We start from the raw sequence: 10,181 nt of genomic DNA on the forward strand, positions 1-10,181 counted from the left end.
TTTCTGTAATGATCACGGACTTCCCCTACAAGCCCGTTCACTCAAGGGCTATTTTGTGCATATATATTGTCCACTAGAGGTTGGGCCCCAACACGGATTTCTTTCATGTCCTAGTACTAATTGAGCAAGTTACTCAATTCGTACCCTCATTAAACTGAAATTCTGCTTAAGGGGAAGTATGTTTTTGAATTACTGGGGATGTAAAATTAAAATCTACGTCGGGCCCAACCTCCAGAGGATAGTACATAAGCAAATGATGCACGGAATAGTCTTGGAGCCAAACTAATGGAAAAAGGGGCAAGATGGAGAGAGTCTGTGGTTATTACACTTTCAGTACATTGGTCTTCTCTCTTACCATAAAACTTAACAATGATAGACTGATTATTTATTGATTCTGTTGAATTGATGATCTCTAGATGAAGAAACACGGGTACCAAAAAGTTTTGGCTGAATTTGTTAATGTTATGCAGGTTGCAGAGGCTTTGCCAGTAGATGATGCTTCTGTTGATGCAGTTGTTGGAACACTTGTTCTATGTTCAGTAAAAGATGTTGATATGACGTTGCAAGGTATATGTGTTCAAGATCATAAGCTGTAATTATAGAAAATATGGACTTCCAAAGGGCTAAATGGTAAAAAATAACCTTCACATCTTTTAATTGACAAACAAATAGTTATGTCCTAAATTGTGTTATCTGGTTCATACAGCATACAATATTCTGTAATAGAGAACTGCAATTTGAGTAAATAACATCAGTAACTGGATCTTCTATTTACTTCATATGCTATTTGAGATTAGCATATTGATTGTCGTCACTATATGTTAATAATAGAACACTATGATGTATCGTGTCGGATACGTTGACATGCAATTATTTATTGAAACTGTAATTCTCTCCTTTAATTTCGTCTCTCAAGTTTCATTAGAACTCTACTTAATTCAAAATAAGTCTTAACTAAATACATTAAATCACCTAAGAATTCAATTTATGACTGTGATAATAATAAAAGTTTATCTTTTTATCCAATTTTTGAATTTCACTATGTGATCTAAATTTATAATTTACCTTTTGATTCGTTATAAATTCACAAATCATAATTTCTTTAAAAAATATCATTTATATAGTATAAATTTAATTTTATACTTGACATTAATTTTTTTTGTTGAAATCTTTTAAGTATGATTACTTATTTGTTATTTAATAATAATTTTGAGTTTAAAATATAATATTTTTAATAAAAAATAAAAATGCTTATAATAAAGTGTCCGATGAGTGTTAGTATCAATGCATGTTGGACACGGACATGTTACTCCAGTTGAAGTGTCCGTGCTACAAAGATAGAACATGTGAAAGATGTAAAAATAATGTCTACGGTGTAAACTACTGGTGTATCTCTCTCCTGTTTCACCTTAGGTGCTAATTTAATGTTATATCTTTGCTTTCAGAGGTGAGGAGGGTGCTTAAGCCGGGTGGTTTTTTTGTTTTTGTGGAACACGTGGCTGCAAATGGTAATAAATCGACTCTCTAGTTTCATTTATGCAATAAAGATTGTTGTGCTTAATTCGTGCTGAAATTCTTAATTCTCTTGCCATCCTGTTGTTGAGGTCTGTTTTGTTGTTATTGGCAGATGGGACGATTCATAGACTCGTCCAGGGGGTTCTTGATCCGTTGCAGCAGATGGTTGCTGACGGGTGTCATCTCACCAGGAATACAGGAACCAGTATAGCTAAAGCCGGCTTTTCGGATCTTGATATTAATCAGGTTGTTTTATCAACTGCATCACTAGTAAATCCCCATATCTATGGAATAGCTCGCAAGTAGCTCCAAAGTGGCATTGATTGTTCATACATATGACTTTATGCATAAACGAATATTTTGATGTTTTTCTCTGTTATCCAAGAGCTTGTCAGTGTTCTACTACCAATCCATGTCAGATGAGCATATAATTACAGATAGATGTGCGGAAGACTCGATTTATTTACTGTTTTATCAAAAGTCTGAAAATTCGTAACGTTTGCTATGTAAGTGACATAATTTTATAGCAGGTTCATCTGAAAAAATTTAGATCTTATGCTGTTATATGTTAATATCGTGTTGGCAATTTGTTCATACTCACTAAAGGGCATCACTATATCAAGAGAAGTAGAGATCTAATTCACTGGTCCTACTTCAATCCTAAAAACTGGCCTCTACTGGAGATTTATCTGGTGATTTATAGTTTGGCTACGGAATTCAAAAAGAACATCGAGTTTTGGTGATGATGGAAAATTGTAATGTACCATTGTTGTTCTCTGAGGTCCAACACGTCAATGTTTATATCGCAATGGCAAAATTCCATACTCAAGAATATGAAATATGTATTGCTTATGGATAAAGGTTTTAGCAGCAGGAGGGTATTAGGTTTTTATGAACAGATGAAAGTCTCTATATATTACGTACATTGATTCCTTCTCTAATTGGAATATAGAAACATTACTAGGACATAGTTTGAGCTAATAGCATGAATGATCTTGTTTGACTCAAATTTTTAATTGAGAATTATTAGTGAAGTTTATGTATCTTGGAGATTCTATAGTACTACAATAGGAAGGTTTACAGGTAAATTCCATTCGTGGTAACGATACTTTTTTTCTAATGTCAAGAAGGTATTACACTTCAATTTTACTGAATTGAGTAACTATAATTTGATCAGGATATGATGTTATAATATCAACAACATGAAAAATTAAGGTATTTCTTGGGAGTCCTTATGCTTTTATATTTTTCTTAAAGTTTCCAATGCTTCGTGTTTGTTTTTCACCCTTTTTTTATTTTATTATTATTATTATTATTTTTTTTTTGATGTAGTTTTTTAGGGATCACCTACAATAAGCATGGTGCATTGAACAACTTTTAGGGCTTGTTTGGTTTGATCACTAGATACATTTCATAGATAATTCATGTCGAGCATAATAGATAATCTGAGTCCAGCAAGTGTGTTAACGATGTAGTTTCTTTTACCTTTATGAATATCGATCACCAGTTACATTGCATTTGAGTTGGGTGTATATTTGTAGTTTCAAATTTGAAAATATAGTTACCTGAATAACATTCGAGTTAAAGTACAGTTAAAAGTTACCCGAAAGTTTATTGTCATGTGAGAAAATAGGCATGATTTGAAAATGTTACATTGTGATGGGCCGAGCTGCTGGGCTGTTTTTACAGGCTTCTTGATGATCTTTATTGGTCCAATCCTACACAAGCCCATTAAATAAGGAGCCCATTGTGCCCATGACCGAGCCCAACTAAAGCATCCTGTTCTTTACAACAGGCCAATTCCATACTCAGGAAGGGCTTAAAGAGAAACGGTGTCGCTTAGCAGTATAAAAACTAAAAACTGAAAATAAGTAGTGATCGAGTCGAGACCTTTTAAATCTAAAACTAGTCCACTTCATCCAAGCTTGAGATCCAGTTCCTTTTAATTTTATTGAATGCTTTGGGCATCTCAAACCTACAAAGAGGACATTGATGACTTACGTTGAGCCATTCTGTAATGCAACTAGTGTGAAAAATGTGTGAACATGGCAGGTTCGAGACTATCGTCTCCATTAGAATATCTTCCAAGCACACCACACATCTTTCGTCCCCGCTCTCGACGACCATCTTCTTCGGCAACAACTTGATCGCCTCTGTGCTTGTTGGTACCATGTTACCATCCATGCTCGCGAGTACGATGTTGTGCAGAAGCGAAATTGGTTTCTTGAAAGCAAGAATATTGTTGAAAAACTAAAAAATATGCAGGGATAATTTGATTAATTGAAAAGTGTACGAAGTCTTTCTTCATATAGGGAAAATTATTTCCTAATCTTACCGGTACAAGGAAACTAAAATTGTAAAAGGAAAAAGAAAATTATAATCTAAAAAATAATAATAATAATAATAATAATAATAATAATTGTAATCTAATCGAGAAAGAAGATGATATTATATTTTAAATAATAACTAACTTCTATTTTATTTATAATAGGATTGTCATGCATCACAATATGGGGGTTTTGTCTCTCTTCATCCATTGACCAGAATCCTTCACGGCCTCTAATTTCTATATAATTGCATTCCTTTCAAAATTTAGTAACTACAAAGCGACCGTATTTCTCTAATTTTTAAGAAACACTAAGGGTGTGTTTGATTACATTTATTTTCCATGGAAAATATCAGTTTTCCATCCAAATTTTCACTTTGAGTGTTTGATTGCTATTTTTTTCCATGGAAAACATTTTCCAACTTTTGAAAATATGCCTAATTTTCCTTGTTTTTAAGGAAAATATTTTCCTTGGGTAGAGGTGGTTTTTATTTTCCACGAAAGATGGAAAATATTTTCTTTTCTATGTAATATTTTCCATGTCAATCAAACACACCCTAAGTAAATTTGAAAATTGAAAAGGGAAAATTATGTATAATTGAATTAAAAAAAAATAAAAATTAGTGACTCAATAAAATGAATAGGTCATTATATAATTTTTTGAGAAGTGTTACATGTACATAATGTGTTCATAATTACACTTGGCACTGTATTCAACACTTAAATCGAATCTCATGCTTGCACATCAATAATCGGATAATTGTCACATTATATTATGTGAAATAATTATGTACAAGTAGAATTTTCCTAGTTTTTTTTATATCCAAAATCCATGCTTGCTTTAGGCCTGTATGCGAAGGTTTCCGTTGCATGTTGTGTTTATTATAAATAAATTTATCTCGTCTCAAACACATGATGAAACTCTGGCAGTACATTTCTTGTTTCTGAAGTAATTACGATCTTAATGTCAAAATAATTAACTTATTATAAATAAACTTGTAATCTTAGCCAAACATGTTCTTAACTCTTGTTCTAGTATTTTTATCATATCAGTAAACAAATAATTGGAAACACTTTTCATAGAATTAGTTGAAACTTTGTCATTTTGTTTGTTTAGTTTTTGGAAATAATTGAAGGGTTAGCACTCTGGCAACCTAAATTATCTTGAAAGGATCAATAATTAAAGATATAACAGCTAAGATGTGGGGCCATGATTCCTAATAAAGCATATTTATAGTGGAATAATGATTCATATATTTTAATTTTTTAATCCAACTTATAAGCAAGAGCATAAATATGAAAGAAACTATTGCAAATATGGATTCAATTTTTAGTAGCAAAGACAATGTGCCTTAACTTTCCAACAGATCAAAGAAAGTTGTGCTTAAAGTTTCAATCATAGGCACCAAAAAAGGTACCCTAGACATGCACTTTGTTTGCGTACAAACTCAGTCTTGTTTTATTTTATTTTATTTTATTTTTTTAATTAGGGGCAAAACATTGGATCAAGATCTCATTCTCCTTCAAATTTTAAATACATACAATAATTTTTGTGAAAGAGTAGCGACAATACATGAATTCGTAATCTTTATTTGTTCTAATGTCATGTTAAGCATTAAATATTTAACCAGCGAAAAAAAAGAAGAAGAATTAATTATAGTATATTTATTTAACCCTTGTTTGGTGGAGATTAAAATTAAATTTTTAGAAATTTTTGATAAAAGTTGAAAAAATATATTGTTGAAAAATTATGGATCCTCTAAAATGTATGATTAAAATTAGTTATTAATTTTAACTTGAATTAAAATTTGGATTTTAATTTCTACCAAATATTGGTTAAATATTAACTACTTCAATATATTATTATAATTTATTATTTAACTAAAATATTATAATATAATAAAAATTTGGAAGGTCGAAATTGTTAATTCTTCAACCAAATTTTAACCTTGTATATACGGGGCCACTGTTTGTCTTCCATGAGTTTTTTTGTTTGGAAAATGAGTATTGGAATAGTAATTTTTTAAGAACGTGTGGTTGAAAAGTTGAAAGTTTTGAATATACATGCAAAATATTTTATTATTTGAATATGTGTTGAAAATGAATTTAAAAAAAATATATTTTTAATTTAATGTAAGACTAATAGGGACTTAATATACACGAGGAAGGAATGAAATTTTGGAATTTATTTCACTTAATAATAGGAAAATGAAGAAATATCATTTTTGTTTTAATTTTTTTCCTCAATCAATATTTTATTTTAGACTCAAAATTAAAAGTAAATGTAATCATTAATAAAAAGTTAATGGGTGTAAAACAAAAATATCGTATTTAGAAGGACATGATTGCAAATTGTCCACTCAAATAATCGCGCTTCCTCAATCATAGTAGGGTTCTTATATTCTCAGTTTCACACACGCTTTCTTAATTCTCTTGGCTCAGTATCTGTGTCTAATCGTAAGCTACTATTTCTCTCTCTACAATTACAGGTAATTTAAAATTTTTTACTGTATGCAGCTTACGGTTGTTGTTGTTAATTATTGGTGCCAGATTTTTTATTATTGTATGTGGAGTTTCTATTTTCTTAAGAAAGATTTTTTTTCTCCTTTTCTGGGTTTCTACATTTATAGGTTTGCAGTAATTTGAAATGATTGTGAATGCCTTCTGGGTGAAAATACAAGTATTGTTGTTGACTGTCTTCTATAGGAGTTTTGGTGCTTTCTAAAATCTGCTCCTTATTTGGGTTTTCTCTTCTGTAGCAAGTAGTACAGAGCTTTATAGGTTAGTTTTTGATTGATAAATTCTAATTTTTTAATTTTATAGATTTTTGGAGTAAGTACAAGTGCGGGGTGAAATTATTTGACTTTAGAAATGAGAATGACTAGAATTTTTTTTTTGGGGGGGGGGGGGATAGGGGGAGGCGTTTCAAATTTTTTAAAGAAAAAATGAAACTTTCGGGTTCTCTATACTATTGGTTGCATATATGTTACTTTCAGCATAAATATACAGGTATTATTGTTGTTGTTCATTTTGAGTTGAACATTTGTCAATAGTTTTATTTATTTATTTGTTTGTTTGTTGTTGGGGGGGGGGGTTGTTTTGATGCATGGTATTCATGAATTTCAATATTTTATGTTCAATTTACACAATCTATATTTCTTCTTTGATTTTAGGTGTTGGACCTCTGTGTATTTCAACATATTTCAGCAGGGGGAGGGAATAAATAAATTTGAGGCTAAATTGTCGCATAATTTTGTCAGGTTAACTTACAAGACTCGGGAGGGAAAAAAAAAAAAGGAATAGTCGTTGTGATCCTTTGAGCCTTGGATTGTGCGATCTGAGCAGCGATTGGGTTTCTGTTGAATCTTGTGAAAGATAGCTAAAACGGGGTCCCTTTGTTGTGTGGCTGCGAGGCCACATGGATCTAATACTCCCAACAGGGAGTGGTCTGTGGGGCCAGACGAGCCCTACTGGCGAACTAATTCAAGCTTTTCACCACCCCCGTCAAGATGGGATTTTAATTTTCAGTATGAAGCACTGTCATTTGGTTCTCATGATGGTGTTCATTTCGGTTCTTCCGCATCATCAAACAGCAGAGGAAGTAGAAGTTGGATGAGAGGAAACAATCTTCCTAATCCCCAATATCTTATATCTGACAGTGTTGGTCCATATTTTAGTCCATCAGACGTCTCTCCTTCTCAGCAGACTCCCCCAGCAATACAAGAAATCAGTGCTGATGATTATGGTACTTCAAGGAGAGGTATGAAAAGTCAATATTTCATTTGCTCGTGATATTTTTCAGATTCCAAGAACTGTATTTATTTTGTCTAGGCAATTTGCTGGTTGTATGCATGTTTTTTCCTTTTCTACTTTTTCTTAACAAATCGTGCCACATTACATCTTGAAAAAAATTTCAATGCATTTTTTGCACTACTTTTGCTTTTGTCAATTGCTGCAACTTTGCTAATGTTGCCTAGATTCCTATGAGATTGCTCTATTCATCCATAAGGTCATGATGTTTTACTTATGGTTTATGGGTGGAATTTTTCAGCACCTCAACACCAAATCCCCCTTAAAGAAGGATCAGAGGGAGGGAGGGAGAGTCTACAGGATGACAGCTATTCGTTGTTCTACCTTTAGTCCTTTTCTTTTTGCCGAAGCAATGAATGAACTTGCAATATATATTCAAGATGTGGTTCATTTGGGTATGTTATTTGTTGAAGGCGAAAAAAAAAGAGCTAAAATCGTTAGTTACAACTTTGAAGTACTTTGGAATTTAAAATTTTTATATCAAGTAAAATGTAATGCATAGGACCAAAGCAAGTTAGATGAAATAGAGAACTGCTACAAGCATTTTGTTTAGTAAGATCTTTTAAGGTTAAAAGGCCCATTGTACATAAACAAATAATAGACCTGCTTTGTGATAGAAAGCGTTATGCTCCTAATAGAACAAATGTCCAGTAGATGAATGTAGTGGAAATGAGAGTGGTGAGATGGATGTGTGGTCATACTATAGGGGATAGATGATATGAGAATATACGAACAACTAGAGGTGGCATCTACTAAGGATAAATAATGGAATGACAACTTAGGTAGTTGGGACATATGCAACAATAGACCTATAGAGGTACTCATTCATACAAAAAAGCATTTATGGACTGAATCATACCTTTAATTGGATGTGATGAGACTATTTTCTTTGCTATAGATTGTTTATGATATGAGAATTGAAACTATCTTCTCTTGAACGTTCACAAGAATAATCATTCTGTTAAATAGGTTGATTTGCTTTGTCACCATTTACTTAAGAGAGAGCTTATATCTTTCGTTATTTATGAGGTGCTAATTTCGTTGTTTTTATCTGCCCTTGACAGATGTTTTGAGGCCATTATCCCTTTCACCAATGATGGAGGTATTTTGTTAGTTTTTGGTTTCATATTCAGTTCTTAACTTCGTATTCATCTTGCTGAATTAAGTATTCTCACTAACCTGAGAACTTGACAGGGAACTTTGGCAGCTGGAGATAGTGGGGACTCTACTTCATCCCAATCAGACAGTAGTCGAGATTACGAGTCCATGGTCAAGTCACATCACCTTAACTTCTCTGGCCGCCGCAGCTTTATGTCCAAAGCAGTTCATCCTTTGTCCTTTCCATCAGAAACACCCACTAGAGAAGCTGCTTGTGTCACCGCTGCTCGGCTGTCAGAATTTGATGTCATTACTCCACCAGAAGATAGACATAGTTCGACTGCTAGTGGTTGTGCTGAACTGACTGAAATATCTGAGCCCTTGGATTATGATCTTTTTAATAGATCATGTAGTACAACAGATTGTTTCAGATGTGGATTGTGTGAGAGGTTCCTTTCACAGAGATCTCCTTGGAGTTCTAAAAGGATTGTCAAAAGTGCAGACATGCCAGTTTCTGGAGTCCTTTCATGTAGTCATGCATTCCATGCGGAGTGCTTGGAGCAAATAACACCAAAGGCATTTAAGAATGATCCTCCATGCCCCATGTGTGTCAAATTTGAAGAAGAAAATTCTCCCGATCAGCGAGTTTTTTCTAGGTCAAGAAGTAGTTTCCCTCATCTGAAACCTTATTGTGAAGATGGGTCATCCAAGCCTTGGGGCTGTGCACATGGTGGTGATTGTGTTGAAGGGGCTTTGCACACACCTGCTTGCAATAAATTACTGTCACTTAATCGTAATCGATTTAGAAAAAACCTTTTCTTAAAGAGCAACCCAGGTCGGAAATTCCCAGGGAAGTTAAGCAAAAGTGGCCCATCTTCTCCAGAGCTGTTCAGATCAGTTGGGCATGGAGTTTCTGGTTCCTCCTCAACAACAGAAGATTCGGGTTTGAAGTGATGCCAAAGAACTGTATAGAGACGGGTATGGTTAAGGGGTAGATGATCTTCCTATCTGCTGTTTGATTCTGAGTCTTTAATCGGTCAGATGTGTGATGAAACAGATTTGGCTATTCAGTCATGTTGTTTGTAGTGTACTTTTAGCCTAATTTATTAATCTGAGAACGTGGTTTTATCGGTAAAAATGGCCCAAGAGTTTCATTTTCTTGCAACTTTTCCTCCTGTATCTCAATACTTAGCAGCTGCCCAAGTATGCTGATGATATATTGTGCTTTTATGCTGACGTAATTCAGTCGACGCCTTAAGTGGATAAAGTGTTCGATTGTTGTAACATGCAGCCAGCTAACAAGCCATCCGATCGTTGTGTTCTTCCATGATTAAAATAGCGAGAAACACAAACCTTATGAACTATAACCCTGTGATACACAACCTAAGCTGTTTGATATCCTGATATTCAATGTTATGTAACTCGAACTGGC

At 33.4% G+C, this 10,181-nt stretch overlaps 2 protein-coding genes across 2 annotated transcripts; both read left to right on the forward strand.

Annotated features, from left to right (window-relative positions):
* The first annotated feature begins 62 nt into the window (after positions 1 to 62).
* LOC111381725 (methyltransferase-like protein 7A) lies at positions 63 to 2,087 on the forward strand. The gene is made up of 3 exons (XM_023005535.1): positions 63 to 567; positions 1,446 to 1,508; positions 1,628 to 2,087. The coding sequence occupies exons 1-3, from the start codon at positions 417 to 419 to the stop codon at positions 1,819 to 1,821; spliced, it is 408 nt and encodes a 135-aa protein (XP_022861303.1). The 5' UTR covers positions 63 to 416; the 3' UTR covers positions 1,822 to 2,087.
* A 5,396-nt stretch (positions 2,088 to 7,483) lies between these two features.
* On the forward strand, positions 7,484 to 10,004 carry LOC111381697. Its single transcript, XM_023005506.1, has 4 exons — positions 7,484 to 7,601; positions 7,893 to 8,046; positions 8,716 to 8,753; positions 8,846 to 10,004. Exons 1-4 carry the CDS (start codon positions 7,578 to 7,580, stop codon positions 9,701 to 9,703), a joined length of 1,074 nt encoding a protein of 357 aa, XP_022861274.1. The 5' UTR covers positions 7,484 to 7,577; the 3' UTR covers positions 9,704 to 10,004.
* The last annotated feature ends 177 nt before the right edge of the window (positions 10,005 to 10,181 follow it).

The sequence above is a fragment of the Olea europaea genome, unplaced genomic scaffold, assembly GCF_002742605.1.
Source record: "Olea europaea var. sylvestris unplaced genomic scaffold, O_europaea_v1 scaffold236, whole genome shotgun sequence".
Classification (NCBI taxonomy): domain Eukaryota; kingdom Viridiplantae; phylum Streptophyta; class Magnoliopsida; order Lamiales; family Oleaceae; genus Olea; species Olea europaea.

Coding starts and splice junctions, on each gene's coding strand:
- LOC111381725 (XM_023005535.1), top strand. CDS start 417: ATGAAGAAACACGGGTACCAAAAAGTTTTGGCTGAATTTGTTAATGTT. Junction 568..1,445: donor TGTTGATATGACGTTGCAAG/GTATATGTGTTC, acceptor CTTTGCTTTCAG/AGGTGAGGAGGGTGCTTAAG. Junction 1,509..1,627: donor GGAACACGTGGCTGCAAATG/GTAATAAATCGA, acceptor TGTTATTGGCAG/ATGGGACGATTCATAGACTC.
- LOC111381697 (XM_023005506.1), top strand. CDS start 7,578: ATGATTATGGTACTTCAAGGAGAG. Junction 8,047..8,715: donor TCAAGATGTGGTTCATTTGG/GTATGTTATTTG, acceptor TGCCCTTGACAG/ATGTTTTGAGGCCATTATCC. Junction 8,754..8,845: donor CCCTTTCACCAATGATGGAG/GTATTTTGTTAG, acceptor AGAACTTGACAG/GGAACTTTGGCAGCTGGAGA.